Source organism: Anguilla rostrata, chromosome 13 (genome assembly GCF_018555375.3).
Source record: "Anguilla rostrata isolate EN2019 chromosome 13, ASM1855537v3, whole genome shotgun sequence".
Taxonomy (NCBI): domain Eukaryota; kingdom Metazoa; phylum Chordata; class Actinopteri; order Anguilliformes; family Anguillidae; genus Anguilla; species Anguilla rostrata.
The window spans coordinates 11,108,581-11,124,627 of NC_057945.1; the positions used below are offsets into that span (position 1 = coordinate 11,108,581).

General features: G+C 48.7%; 1 protein-coding gene across 3 annotated transcripts in view; it reads right to left on the minus strand.

Annotated features, from left to right (window-relative positions):
- The window catches only part of sarnp (SAP domain containing ribonucleoprotein), a 33,011-nt gene that overhangs the window by 4,194 nt on the left and 12,770 nt on the right, over positions 1 to 16,047 (minus strand). For 2 of the 3 annotated variants that reach the window (XM_064303837.1, XM_064303839.1), the window contains exons 8-9: positions 15,700 to 15,725; positions 15,033 to 15,101 (exon numbers count right to left, since the gene is read on the minus strand). In XM_064303837.1, coding sequence (XP_064159907.1) covers positions 15,033 to 15,101; positions 15,700 to 15,725 — 95 coding nt within the window. The remainder of the gene's footprint in view (positions 1 to 15,032; positions 15,102 to 15,699; positions 15,726 to 16,047) is intronic. The other variant, XM_064303838.1, reaches the window with a different exon arrangement.

Genomic DNA, 16,047 nt, shown 5'->3' on the forward strand with positions numbered 1-16,047 from the left:
TATACGCATAAAGCACATATATATATATATATATATATATATATATATGCACGTGGCACTCACATGAAAAGCAATATTCAAAATTAAGAACACCCACATTTAGTAAATATAGAAACATGCAGTCACAAGAAGCATAAATTCAATGCTTAGATAATGCAATCATGCGATCGCTCCAGGGACCTTTTCCACTTTAAAGAAACAGGGCCAAAGCAATTCTGTTCACATTCCGCGTTGCGTGATTTATCGTCTGTTGCAATGTATTTACAAGGCCACCGTACAGAGTGCTGATCTCTAACGTCATTCTTCCGGAAGGGGGAAGGGGGAAGGGGGGGGACTTTGCTTCATCAAAATCAGTAAACCACAGTCATAATTTAGAAGTCCAAAAATGTGCCCTTTCCGATGAACAGCACTTCCAGTACCGAGCGGAACAGGTGTGCGCACAGCGCATCTCTATATATAGAAGGCCCGGAGAAAGCCGACGTGGTCACATGGCTCGCACAGCTGCGGAGGGGAGAGAGCTGCGCCGCGGTCTGCAACGTAGCGACGCCGCGCTCTCAGGCTACGCCGACGGCGCCCTGCGCCCCGGATTCCTCGCCCCCTTCTCCTCACCTCCCACCCTGCTCCGCCCAGCCACACACTCCCGTTACAGGGTAATGTGGGGCATTCGTACTCGATTCGTACAGAACTTCCAGAAAGCCCTTGTGTGCATTGCCCTTCGGATCCAGGTAGGCCTTTTTCAGATACTTGCATATGAAACAGCTGCTTGCAGGAGTTTCACAGTCTGTTTGATCTCTGAATCACCAGATTTTCGATAGATTTCGGTAGCCCTTCTGCAACTCTGCAGGGAACATCCTAGTTTCGGGTTAATCCCGAACCCAAAAGGCCAGAAGGACTCCAGCCCAAGTGCCAAAAAAATAAGCGCTCGGTAAAGGACACCCAAAGGACGAGCGTCAGGCGAAAGCGCTTCTGCAAACGCACTCGTGGGAGGTGCCCAGGGGAGGAAGGGTCTTGGGCGATGGGGTTATTCCCCCGCCTCACTGCAGATCAGCAGCTCCTCGGGACAGTCCGGCTGGTGCATCCTGCCTGGCCCAGAGCAGGTCCAATGCAGACCCTGGGGGCGGGGGTGTGGGGTTGGGGGGGGGGTACTGCACAGCCTAGCCAGTGGACCGCAAAGTGGAAATGGAGTGCCGGTCGACTGCGTATGTTTGACGGGATGGGCACGCAATTGTCCCCTCTCCAAAACTGACGAAGGACGTTCCCGGCAATGAGAGGCCTACCATTACGACCGTTAAGGTAGATTAGCTATCGGATTAGCAAAAATCATTCAGTCAGCGCATACGAAACAAGAATGACAACCTCCTGGGTTTTGCTCACCACCATTAACCCGCTGAGAAACTAGCGCCTCCATGCCATGGATATAGACAGAACAAGAAATCAAATATTTACTTCAGCTTCGTAACCGAAATCACCCTGGGGGAATACCTGCGGTGTAAGACCTTTGTGGTAAGATCATATTCTCCTTTCTTGGTTCAGAAGGTGTGGTTACAGTTTGATATTTCGCAGGATTAGGTGGGCAAAAATAAGGAAATATTAGAATTTGGAAGAGGGACAAAATATGGACAAAATAAGAAAAAGGGCAAGGGTAGCATGATATTTTCACCTGTCATAACTCAAATCTCCCTTATCACCTAGGTCTACAAAACAGTGGAAATCCAACCAATAATCAAGCAGGTTTTAGCCCAACATGAGATGCATCCATTCCATCCCAATGACACACACATTTGTGGATTTAACAGAGGCCGTGTACAGCATCTGATAGGAGTCAGTTTGTATTCATAACGAATGCCAGAGTAGAACCACTGATCTGGGATCAGATCTCCCCTGCCAATATCCCATCCTCAGACCTCATGATCTCAAATGTTAAACTGACCCTAGATCAGCACCGCTACCCTGAGATCTTCCCTGAACATGGGCCCCTGATATCTTACTTATCTCTGAAGCCACATGGATTCACACTACTAAATCTACTCAATCTACTAAAAATGCGTCCTCATTTGAATGAGCTGCATATTTATGTTACTTTGTCCAATCCAAAGCAGTTTTCTCTTTTGTATTGGCCATTAACATCGTTATTCATCATTTTGCTCTTTCTTTAAGCTTGTTTTATGTAAAGGAAGAGCGTCAGCACTAGTAATTGTCCACAAAAATGCTATGATGATTGATACAGGAATTAGGTAAACGACTCTTTCCCTTATATATATGTATATATGCAAAGGCGTATTATGCATATTTATGCAAATACAATGCATAGAATCCAGAATTAAAACTGATTGGCTCGCTATGGCCAAATTGTTCCGTGAAGCGGTGTTCTCCATCACGTAAGCAAGCGGGTGTCACTAATTATGATCTCCAAAGTTCAGGGCTGCTGGCTTCAAAGGCACCTTGAACAGTCATCTATCTGGTCAAGGAGGAGAAACACAAAGAAAAGGGTTTGGCAGGATGCACCAAGCATTTATCAACAGTCCTTGACATGCACAGCTTTATTTTCCATCTAACATTAAGCTTAAAACCAAAGCTGAACCTCTGATTATTTATATATGTTAACGGAAAACCATTAGAGTGGGTATTAATAGTTTTCCCCATTGATATTGCCCCTTGCGCTCCCTCACAGCACCCAAAATCCACACCTCTGAGGGTACTAAAACAGAAGATATGAAAAAAGCTGAAAAACTGCCTTCTTGACTGGACACAGCAACCCAGCAAGCTCCCAAGACCCTGAGATATGGAGAACATGGTACAACCACATGATAGCTGATTTGTAAACTATATACTATAATGCAGTTGCACACTGAAGTCCAAACCCTGTCCTTACTCCTCCCAAAAAAGAAAAAAAAATCTGTCCCTCAAGCTGCAACAAAGCTACTCTGATTTCAATTGCTAAAACCAGTTTTCAATTGACCTGAAAGCACAGCCGTAGATTGTCAAAACTAATCTTAGCATTACAGAGAACAAATGCAACCCCAGAGGTCAAAGGTGAAAGGTCAGAGAAAATTCTGACAGGAACAAGGCGGGGGGGAAAAAAAACAAACAAAAAAAATTCTTTAAAGGGCAACATCTTATTTTGCAAGTTCCGCACGACCACATCCGTTCTACGTTTTTCTAGAAAGTTCTTTTTCAATGAGGGACCGCTTACAATCCATCGGGATATTAGCATGGAGAAGGAGCACGGGAGAAGGTGCGAGAAGTTTAACAGGAGTGAATTGCAAGCTGTTGGTTGATTACCCTCCCAATCGGGAGCAGCAGGCCCCTGCTCTGTCCGCTGCCCCATGCCCCCCCACAACCCCAACCCCCCACCCCCCCAAATCCCCCCAAGGGAGGAGGCCTGCAGCCTGGCAGCCCCACTAAATCAACATTGTTATAATGATGTGTCACACTTGACCCCTAGCAGCCCCAGCCCCTCACGTGTGTGTCAGGCCCACAATGAGCAGCCCTCCATCTTTAGCACCTGGGTGACACATTTTGATTCATGGGATAGCCTGGGCCCCGTCAGAGCAAAATTACCCCTATCAAAATGCCAGGATCTACACATTCATCAACTCCACCTCTGGCCCCCAGCAACACTCCTCCTCATTCAAAATGTGTCACAGCCATTTAAAAACAGTGAATTAACTCACCCCCCCCCCCAACACCCCCCCTCCAAACCCCTCAACCGAAGGCCCTCCAAACACAGCCTGTCACGGCCAGCTCGGCTTCTCCCGGCCGGTGTGTTTGGAACAAAAAGTTCAGATCTCCCACAGCTCTGTATCAGTCAGGCGTTATGGCCTGCCCCTCTCTCTCACTCTGCCTCTCTCACTGCCCCTCTCTCTCTCACTCTCACTCTGCCTCTCTCACTGCCCCTCTCTCTCTCACTCTCCCATTGCCTCTCTCACTGCCCCTCTCTCCCTCGCTCACTGCCCCTCTCTCTCACTCTGCCTCTCTCACTGCCCCTCTCTCTCACTTTGCCTCTCTCACTGCCCCTCTCTCTCACTCTGCCTCTCTCACTGCCCCTCTCTCCCTCTCTCACTGCCCCTCTCTCCCTCTCTCACTGCCCCTCTCTGCCTCTCTCACTGCCTCTCATGCCTCTCACTGCCTCTTCTCGCTCACTGCCTCTCTCTCCTCTCCTCCTCTCTCACTGCCCTCTCCCTCACTCACTGCCCTCTTCCTCTCCCCTCCCACTTGCCTTCTTCTCTCTCTCTCTCCTCCCTCTCCTCCCCCTCTTCTCTCCCCTGCCTCTCTCTGCCTCCTCTCTCCTCGCCTTCTCTCTCTCCTTCCTCCTCCCCTCTCTCTCTCGCTATCTCCCTCCTCCTCTCTCACTGCCCCCTCTCTCTCTTTCTCTCTCCCACTGCCTCTCACAGCACCTCTCTCTCTCCCTCTGCCTTCTCTCTCTCCTCCCGCTGCCTTCTCTCTCTCTCTCTCCCCCTTTCTCTCTTTGCCTCTCTCACTGCCCCCTCCCACTGCCTTCTATCTATCTCTCTCTCTCTTTCTACATGGCCTCAGCAACAACTCCTCTGCCCCTGCTGATAATTTCCCACGAAAGAATTCACAACTCTGATCTGTTCTAAATTGTTTGGATTTTGAAACAATCGACAGCTGCACTGGCACATCCTTTAACAAGTCTTTAAAATGTGTGGACAAACACACACACACCTTGAACAAAAATGCAATTTTAACTTACAGAATTAATGCTAATACATGGGAAATGACAGGTGCTTCCAAGACACTACTTTTCTAAATCACTCTATCCTGTTAATGGCTTCATTACAGGCAACATTTGCTCATTGCTCAGGAAGTACAACCACAGCAAGAATAGACCGCTATACGAGGCGAAACCGGGGCAATGCTCTACTTAAATGAACACTAACAGGGCCACAGAGCACCTCCCTGCAGGGAAGACACACAGGATCACATCCTGGCAGTGATCACCTCTCAGCTTGTGCTATTTTTCTTAATACCCCAGGCCTGGCAGTACACCCTCCGGACTGCGAGTGTGTAAATCCCCAGGGCAGTGAGTGTGTTAATCCCAGGCAGTGAGTGTGTTTAATCCCAGGGCAGTGTCTGTGTTAATCCCCAGGGCAGCGAGTGTTAATCCCCAGGGCAGCGAGTGTGTTAATCCCCAGGGCAGCGAGTGTGTTAATCCCCAGGGCAGTGTGTGTGTTAATCCCCAGGGCAGTGAGTGTGTTAATCCCCAGGGCAGAGAGCGTGTTAATGCCCAGGGTAGTGTTTGTGTTAATCACCAGAGCAGTGAGTGTGTTAATCCCCAGGGCAGAGAGTGTGTTCATCCCCAGGGCAGAGAGTGTGTTAATCCCCAGGGCAGAGAGTGTGTTCATCCCCAGGGCAGAGAGTGTGTTAATCCCCAGGGCGAGAGTGTGTTCATCCCCAGGGCAGAGAGTGTGTAATCCCCAGGGCAGGAGTGTGTTCATCCCCAGGGCAGTGAGTGTGTTAATCCCCAGGGCAGTGAGTGTGTTAATCCCCAGGGCAGTGAGTGTGTTAATCCCCAGGGCAGCGAGTGTGTTAATCCCCAGGGCAGTGTCTGTGTTAATCCCCAGGGCAGAGAGTGTGTTAATCCCCAGGGCAGCGAGTGTGTTAATCCCCAGAGCAGAGAGCATGTTAATCCCCAGGGCAGTGAGTGTGTTAATCCCCAGGGCAGAGAGTGTGTTCATCCCCAGGGCAGTGAGTGTGTTAATCCCCAGGGCAGAGAGTGTGTTCATCCCCAGGGCAGAGAGTGTGTTAATCCCCAGGGCAGAGAGTGTGTTCATCCCCAGGGCAGTGAGTGTGTTAATCCCCAGGGCAGAGAGTGTGTTCATCCCCAGGGCAGTGAGTGTGTTAATCCCCAGGGCAGAGAGTGTGTTAATCCCCAGGGCAGAGAGAGTGTTAATCCCCAGGGCAGAGAGCGTGTTAATCCCCAGGGCAGTGAGAGTGTTAATCCCCAGGGCAGTGAGAGTGTTAATCCCCAAAGGAGGGGAGCATGTTCATGGGCAGCCTTTTGGCTCTCTAGCAAACACCAACTGCTGAGAAGCACACTCAACCATACCACTGTCTTCCGGTGAAGACCAACACCACTGACTAAGCACACCACAAAATAAAATAATTAAAACAACCACCTCAAAAAAAAAAAAAACCCTGACAACCCCTTTCCCACAATGCTCCTTTCCCTTCCACCTCTCCAGAACACCACCTCCTTATTCCCTGCCACCAGCTGCCAGGAGCCTCTTCCAATAATCATTTCTTAATTAGTCATTTAAGCAATCACGTCAGAACGAGCTGCCGTCCCCAGAAGCTGTCAGGTCCACGGGCGGGTCAGCGGCCCCGGGTCCCCGCCTGTCCCCGGGGGTCCCCTCATTAGACGGGCCCCTCTCCGGGACGGCGGCCCTGCGAGGTGTGGTAATGAGGGACAGGCCGTAATGAACCCCGCCGGGAAGCGGCGCGGAGGGGAGGCCGAGGGGGACGCCGCGGAGCGCCGGCTGCAAACCCCGACCGCGCGCGGCTCGGGAACTTTCCCAGGACCGCAATTACATCACCCCCGAGAACGCCCTACTGTACCGGAGGGGCAGGGCCACGGCTCCCCAATTACAGGCCAACCGCGGCTTCTGGCATTTCGGGGTGGGGGAATGAGCAGGGCTGCTCATAACCTTTTACCGGGTCTTTAAAAGCTCTGGGCCCAAATGTTTTACTTTGTTAACAAACCAGCTGAGAGGATTAATCCTTCGGTTTTATTTACTCATCTGTAATCAGGTACAAACTGATCACGTCTGCTTAAATTACTTCAATTAACTTCAATTACCACTTTAATTCCCTGATAAATTAACGAGTAGCACGCTGCAGGTGTTGAAACACACCCATGGTTAGCAAGCCGGCGTGATTAGCGAGCCAAACAAATGAAGACAATCTTCACTTGACGGTGAACTTTCCTACTTTTATTTTATATATTTTTTTAAAGTAAGGAGTATTTTTAAAGCAAGGTTCTGATGAGCGAACAACTGACTGTCACTAACCCATGCTGTAGCAAAACCCGGCTATGATGAACTACGGGCTGCAGGGGTGACCAAACTACTGTGCTACGACGGTTCTTTTCGCACAAGCCAAAATTACAATAGTGACCCCACCCCTCACCTTCTACCTTAAAACAACCAAGCACTGAAAGGGGTGGGGAGGGGGGTGAGAGGCATGATTATTAATATGAGCTAAACTACCCACATGAAAACTCTCAGCACCAATTTATTTTTAATGCGTTGCAAAAAGGCCACACGAGCAGAGCTAAATCAAAGCTTGGGTATGCCTCCCCTCGCGAGCACCACGGTAATGATCCACTTTAAAGGAAAGCCACTGCCTTTTTATTTAAAATAAAATCAAGAGGCACAATGTGTCCCCGTATGAAACGGGCCTTGCCAAAACGTGACAGTGACTTAAAAGAAAAGAAAGATAAAAGAGAGAGAGAAGGGGAGAGAGAGGGAGCGCGTAAGATTATCCAATTCCAACAACAGCTGGTTGCAATTGAGCAGTGCTGATATTTTTTTTCCCCCCTTGTCTCTTTGAAAGGCTGACAGGGATAGCTGTTGCTCAGAAAACATACCAAGTCCGACCAATCCGCAAACATCTGCTGCAAATGAGTTACTGTACTCCCGAACACAACTTCAGGCGATGTAAAAAGGAGAGACGTCTTTATAAGGCGTAAAGGACTCTTAAACTTGTCGCAGGCTTGGCCGTGCCCCGCTTTAAACAAGCCAAGCACAGAAACACGAACCCAATTAAAGCAAATGGCAGCTATCCTGAAGTTTGGCGTGCATTGTGGGTTCTGAAAGGTGGTTATAAAAATCACTACAAAACAACATTAGCCTGCATCCCGTATTCGCTGCTTGCGGCTCTGAGCTAGGGCTGTAAACTGCGGCCGATGGCATCGAGGAACCTTCCCCGCACTCCTGCAGCAAAGTGGGTTAGATGCCTGAAACTTCACACAATGACATCATGCAGAGGGGAGAGAGAGAGAGAGAGAGAGAACCAAAGGGCTGCAAGTCGCATTCAGCGTGCGGAACAAAAGAGATTTGGCTCGCAGCGGGCGCAAGCAGAACCAGATGACTGACCGGCGGACGGCCCTAGAGTGCCACTGAGTTAACAAACCCCTCAACCCCCTGCTCCCTTAACCTGCTTAAACCCAGAACGCAAACAGAGCTCTCTCTCTCTCTCTCTCTCTCGGCCCGCTCCGGTGATGCCGGTGGTTACGCAAAGACGCACTGAGGACAAGAGGCTTTTGATCTGAAAAGGGGGGGGGGGGGGGGGTATAGCACCGAGTCGAAGAAAGACATGCAAGTATTTTATAATGTGCCAAGGATTGCTTGACCTGCACTCGAGAAAAATGCTGTGAAATGTGAGACAGCCCCTGCACTGAGGCGTGAAAACAGATTTCACGGCCATGAAAATACATAAACGCACCACCAAATTCACACATCAGTGCATAAAGCCAACAGAAAAACATGCAAGTGGGTGCTTCCACTCCACCCTGAAACACACCGAAAATATGTAAAAACCTAAGTCTATAGGAAGTGGCTCGAGAGGTGCTCTGCTTACCTAACAATGACGTAAGGCTAACACCATGTAATCCCACTCAAATGCACACACTCTGAGGTGTGCGCAGTGCAGTGTTCACTGGAACAGTGTGGGTCTGAGGAGCGGTCTGAGGAGCGCAGTGTTCACTGGAACAGTGTGGGTCTGAGGAGCGGTCTGAGGAGCGCAGTGTTCACTGGAACAGACAGTGTAGGTCTGAGGAGCAGTGTTCACTGGAACAGTGTGGGTCTGAGGAGCTCAGTGTTCACAGGAACAGACAGTGTGGGTCTGAGGAGTGCAGTGTTCACTGGAACAGTGTGGGTTTGAGGAGCGCAGTGTTCACTGGTACAGTGTGGGTCTAAGGAGCACAGTGTTCACTGGAACAGTGTGGGTCTGAGGAGTGCAGTGTTCACTGGAACAGTGTGGGTCTGAGGAGCACAGTGTTCACTGGAACAGACAGTGTGGGTCTGAGCACAGTGGTCACTGGAACAGTGTGGGTCTGAGGAGCAGTGTTCACTGGAACAGACAGTGTGGGTCTGAGGAGCGTAGTGTTCACTGGAACAGACTGTGGGTCTGAGGAGCACAGTGTTCACGGGAACAGTGTGGGTCTGAGGAGCAGTCTGAGGAGCGCAGTGTTCACTGGAACAGACAGTGTGGGTCTGAGGAGTGCAGTGTTCACTGGTACAGTGTGGGTCTAAGGAGCGCAGTGTTCACTGGAACAGTGTGGGTCTGAGGAGCGCAGTGTTCACTGGAACAGTGTAGGTCTGAGGAGCGCAGTGTTCACTGGAACAGTGTGGGTCTGAGGAGTGCAGTGTTCACTGGAACAGACAGTGTGGGTCTGAGGAGCAGTGTTCACTGGAACAGTGTGGGTTTGAGGAGCGCAGTGTTCACTGGTACAGTGTGGGTCTGAGGAGCGCAGTGTTCACTGGAACAGTGTGGGTCTGAGGAGCGCAGTGTTCACTGGAACAGTGTGGGTCTGAGGAGCGCAGTGTTCACTGGAACAGTGTGGGTCTGAGGAGCGCAGTGTTCACTGGAACAGTGTGGGTCTGAGGAGCTCAGTGTTCACTGGAACAGTGTGGGTCTGAGGAGCTCAGTGTTCACTGGAACAGTGTGGGTCTGAGGAGCTCAGTGTTCACTGGAACAGTGTGGGTCTGAGGAGCTCAGTGTTCACTGGAACAGTGTGGGTCTGAGGAGCTCAGTGTTCACTGGAACAGTGTGGGTCTGAGGAGCGCAGTGTTCACTGGAATATTGTGGGTCTGAGGAGCGCAGTGCTGATTGCGCAGATATTTGTGTGTGTTTTTGTTGGTGTCTGTGTATATAAGAGTGAGTGAGTGAGTGTGTGTGTGCGCGTGCATGCATGCATGCGTGTCTGCGTGACAGCTTCTCATGTTTGGGTCATACTCCCCCATTCACCCCCACTTTCCTCTTGGACTTAAACAAGAGAGATGCAAGATCAGTGAATCGGGTGCTTCTTTCACTGCAGTTCACTCCAGTTCAAGAGAAAACTGTGGCTCATTTTCCCCCATGCCTCAATACAATTCTCACAGTTAAAAAGTCTCCCTTCACATGCACACAGACACGCATTCAAACATACATAACACACATTCATACACAGTACACACATGGGCACCCACTCATACACAACACTCACATGCACACAGGCAAACACACACAGCCTAAACACACACACACACACACAATGAGGCCCATTGCTGCCCTCCACCCTGCTCTGCTCCTGGCCTAGCTGAACCGGCACAAAAAGCCTGAGGTGTACGAGCTCATCTCTCGGGCTCCAGTCTTTGTGAATATGCTTCTCAAGGGGGTGGTCAGAGTGACAGTCCCTCCTCTGTAACAATTACCATGGCTGCCAGAACTATTCTGTGTTCTGTCACTACTCATTATCCTTGACCAGGGAGACCCGTTCAAGGACAATCCACAGTTGTGGTTGGTTTTGAGGGGGGCAGGGGGTATTGAACAAAATCTGGTGTATGCACCCCCCTCCCCCACACGTGGGAGCGCGCGCGCTTGCGCACCACACACACACACACACACACAAGATTGCAGTTGATGCCTCCTGAATAAAGCCTTAATCTATGACTGGAGACAGAAGGGGACATCTCACATTCCCCGATTACATCATCGCCCCAAGGTCAACGTGAATGAACTCTAACTGCTCCTCTCAACGGACCACTTCAGGAAAGGCTTCAAAAAAAAGTAGTAAGCAATAACTGCGCTTTGCTGCACAGCACTAACAACCGCTAGGCATTGCGGATTCATTTGAAGCCAAAAAGGAGACAAAAATGCCAGCACAACAAGAACCATAACTATAACCATAACCACTTTTCCACTTTTTTAGGTTTTTGCTTCAGTTCAGTTACACTGAACAAGGACCAAAGTACCCAGATTTGGAATATGAATATGTGCACATGGTTAAAGTCATAATTACAACATCACAGGCATGCTATGGGAACAGGCCTCAATCTAAGGATGCTGGACAGATGTCACCTGCGCAGCCCCAGCTGAGGCCAGCCCAGGGCCCGCTCCGGCTCACTTCAGCACCCGGCCAGTGAACAGAACAGCGCTGTGTCCCAGATACGGGCCACATTCGTCCTGAACTAGGACCCACGTACGGGTCCGTGCGCACGCTCATCGGCAAACCTGCCAAACCGCTATTGTGAAGGAGGAAAAAGAACCAGAAACACGCCCACAAATCAAAATTTCAGGGCAGGCGGCTGACCACACTGGAGCTCGATGAAAAGGAGGAGGAGGAGGAGGAGGAGGGCGGGGGGGGGGGCCATTTGGGAGACCTGCTGCCCCCGTGAGCGTTCCCGGCTTTGGGCGACGGCAGCGGGGCCGGCCTGGTTTCCAGCGCGGCTCCGAAACGTGCCGGGAGCAGGGGGGTGGACGGAGGAGCGGGGGAGACGGAGGGGCAGGGGCAGCATTACACAGCCAGCATTGTTGCAGGCCTCCCCAGGAGCTCGGTGCCGGCCACTTCCGACGGCACACAAAGCCGCCGCTGAAAAGCCCTGCCGCGATAATTGAATTTTCTCCTCACTCGCAACGGCATTTACCCCCGACCAGGGGCTATTATATCTGCCCCCCCGTGGCCTGTGGTTTCCGCTACATTTCAAACAATAAATAAATAAATAAATAAATAAATAAAATAAATAAATAACAGCGCAAAATGAGGCTGCGAGGTGAGCTTGCAGGGCTGCACTGCGAATAATGCGGTAAACGGCGTGCTGTGTCACAAACTCGGCCTTTCCAGAAAAAGCCGTGCACCAGCACTCCAGAGAACAACTTCACAGTTCAAAGGCCAAGGACGGTAACCATAGTGACCAAAAAGAATCCTGTGGTGAGTGAAGGATACAAAATCAATACATTTTTTTTTTTTTTCCTTTTACAGAAATGAGCGCTGAGATTTTTTCAAAAGCACCTACAAATGTCAAAGCTTGCCAAATGAAGAAGCTAATTTCTCTCGCACGCTTTCACTTGCTCTTTTGTCCTTTTGAGTGGACATTTTTGTACAATGACGAATTCCTTCCAAGGATTCCCTCCATGTACTGTTCAAAGCAAGATAGCAACTGCTGCCGTATGGTGACGTCCCCCTTCATCACCAACTGGACCATGGTGATTTTTAAATGCATCACAGCCTCCAGAGTTTTTTTTTATTTTTATGAGAAAAACACAGTAAGTTGTATACTAATTGGGCTACATTTTTGTCCTACTATGAGCAACATGCAAAATAGTTTTGAGTGATGAGCATTCATCACACAGCATCAACTTTTCATATGAAATTGACTTTTCAAAAATTGCAAGCATGTTTCAGCAAAAACATGCACCTGTAACGTCCAGTTACTGTCTCAGCAAATGCCGTGTTTATATCTATATTTATATCATGAACCTTATTTTAATTGCAGATGTCCAATATGATTCAATCGATTTTATTCCATGAAACAGAATAATCTAACAATTCCAAGGTACTCAAAAAAATGTACGCACACACACACATGCACAAACAGCCTAAATTCATTGTGGCACGGATTCAAGAAGGTGCTGGAAACATTCTTAGGGATTCTGGTCCACACTGACGCAATAACGTCAAACTGTTCCTGCAGAATTTTCAGCCACACATTCATGTTGTAAAAAGTCTGGGGACAGTGACGCAATTTCTGTTGTTTTGGCGCTGTACTCCAGCACAATAAATTTGAAATAAAACAATGAATATGAGGTTTAAGTGCACACTCTTATGTGGCTGCTGACAGTAGCAGCAGGGCGAATTCTCAAGTGAACAGAAGCCACTTATCCAATCAAATGCCTCAACATTCAGCAGGACAATTACCCCAAGCATAATGTGAAAGCAACTGAGGAATTCTTCAGGGCCAAAAAGTGGAACTGGCCAACTCAGTCACCCGACATGAATCCACCTGAACATGCGTGTCACTTGCTGAAGAAAGGACTGAAGGCCAAAAGCCCCTGAAACAAGCAGGAGCTGAAGACAGCGGCAGTACCGGCCTAGCAAAGCAACACCAGGAACTTAACTTTACTTAACATCATATTATTTTGTCCAATTACTTTTGGTCTGCTAAACTGTGTATAAAAAGAGCTGCAATTCCTACATGGATCACCCAATATGGATGTAAAAAGCTGACAGTCTGCACATCAACCTCATATCCGTTGTTTTATTTCAAATTTCTCAGTGGCGGAGTACAGAGCCCAAACAAACTGTCACCGTCCCAATACTTCTGCATCTTACATTAAACCATATACATTTTTCAGAGCGGAAAAATACCAAAAAAAAAATGTCAGGCTGCCTTCAGTGCGTTTCCAAGACTTGCTTCCACACACAAAATAGTTTGCCTTTAGCTGGCCCGCCTGCCCCCTTCCTCATCAATGTCAAGCTTTATATAATTCCTCAATGCTGACTGCGGCGCTAATGATGTGGGGAACATACGGAAGCCATTACACGGAACTTAACAGGAGCATTGTAGTCAAACTTTATATTTACTGGGCAATATATCCAAGTATTCACACAGTTGTTAAATATGAACTGTATGGAGCACTGTGTATGTGCAAGCACGTATTTTGTGTAACTGCTACGCAAGCCTCAGCCCTTAAGAGAAAGCGTGAGTTTATATATACAGGCAGTGGGATTGCGCCTGACGCAGGATGAAGGGTCTTGCAGAGGGGACGCTCGCGAAGGGGGCTTTCAGATACAGTGGATCCCGCCGCATCAGCGGCGACTGTCCAAGCGGAGCATTAACGCAAGCGGAGCAAGCCAATACGCGCACAGAGAAAGCGTTAATAAATGACACAAGTATTTCATCGACACAACGTCAGCGCACAGTTACAGCGTGTTCGGCAGTTACAGCGCCGCTCAGCGAAAATCAATCGTGCTACTTCTTTTTTTTTTTAAAGAATGAGAAACTGAACTCGGCTAAATTTATCAGCCAAATAGTCCACTCAACTTTAAAAAAAAAAAAAAAGATAATTTTATTTACAACTCCGATGTTAAAAAAGCAATGTCACTGGAATGCCAACTTACTGTAAAAATGTATGGCCGAAAAATAGGCTGCTACAGAACGAACTTTTGTAACGGACCACGTCGCTCGAGTCGTTCAGCGATTTGGCAGCGATCACACAGCAGTGTGGTGCGATCGCTTTGATAAGCCCCTCCCCCCCGGCGTTAAAAAAACAATTTGTGTTTTCTGACGTGCTCGAACAAACCTGGCCAGATCGCGTTTGTTTTTAGTCTCTCGATTTGAGAGAATCTTTCCCGGTCTTTGAGGAGTTTTGAGAGTGCAGACGAGGAGACATTCAGAGACCAAGCAGACTACTATCCATTTCCATTTTCATACTAGTCATAGTATTCGAGAGCGCAGCGTATTTATCTGTTCATCAGCAGACAGCATCTTTCTTTCAGCTCCCTGAAGGACAGGTGCTCAGGTCATGTGATGTCACAGATGCATGCGCTGTACATGAAGTCACAAGGTACTGAGCAGGGTACGCCTCAGCACTCAGATTTTACACAAAAAAAGCCTTCATAAGCTCATTTATTGCGCTGAAAAGACTAAATAAACTATTACTTGCCATTAACAGATTGTGTACTCTATTCACTTTGATCAAGCCAAAAGTTATTCTTAGGAACAGAGTGCCTTATCATATAAGGAGTATTGAAAGAGTATTTCAATAGGAACAGATTTTCATGCATGTCTGGCTTATTCTTTCATCCGAAAACACTTACAAATTACCCCTGTGATTACATCACCTTGGTCAGATAAATTCCTCTAAGGTACAGTTTGGATTTATCGGCGGGTGGTTAGATGAACTGGCTTCTTACTGTGACCTTTAAATTTCGGCCCAGTTTGAACGGCTCGGTTACGGACGTCCCACGAGAAGCCCAAAGCCGTCCTCCTCGCGCCCGGGCGGTTCTATCGCCTTCCCGGACGACTCACCTTCTTGGAGATGGAGGACACGTTCATCCCAAACCGCTGGGCCCGCTTTTTCAGGGTGTCCACGTCCACCTGGCGTCACAGAGGAGGGCAACGGCCAATGAGCATCGCCCGTGTTTCAACAGGGACTCGCCCGCTCATGCGCACACCTCGCCCGCTGGCCCTGCCTATCGGCACTCTACTGCAGGGATCAGCAACTCACGGTCCTCGAGGGCCGAGAACTGCCGGTTTCCCACCCTCCCTTTGCCTGGGAGTCAGGTGTGAAGACAGTCTGGCCAATCAGTAGCACTAATCACCCGGGAGAAAAGAAATCCAGGGCTGGATTTGGATTCGAGGGCCAGAGTTGAGGATCCCTGCTCTACTGAGTTTCAGTTCACTATACGAAGAGCAAAAATGACTTTGGGGGGGGGGGGGGGATTCTACAAATGACGGTACAGAGAGAGCAACAGGACGGTGGAACCATCTGATCGTTCACTGTGTAGGACACGGCAGTGAAAGGTCCTGAGACACACACACGACTGGCACAGAACGATCTATTTTGACATTCAACCGGTCTAGTGACACGCTTTTACATGCAATGCGCATTAGTCGCAGCACACAGGCACATGCAAATGTTTTTATGCGCACGCGTTTTCTTTTTTGCCAAAGCGGTAAATAAGCAAACACTCACCGCGGGCTTGCTGTCTGCAGAGGCGCCTGGAACGGAATTTCAATTCAGTTTGAATAATGGTCTTGATTTCAGTCTAACGTTTGCAGAACAGTTTTAACACAACAGTAAACACTTGGAGCATAATCTATAATTGCGAAGGATGTTAACAATTGAATGCTTCATGGTTTAATACAGGACAAAGCACATCACGACACTATGTTGCAGTGTAAACAGTCCCTGTCATTAGTTACACACCTAGCGCACACACATTTTTCTGGCTTTTCAACCACAAAAGATATAAAAGGACCTGCAGCCACTCGCTCTTGAGGACATATTTAGACATGAGACGTAATTAATAACCTTGTATAT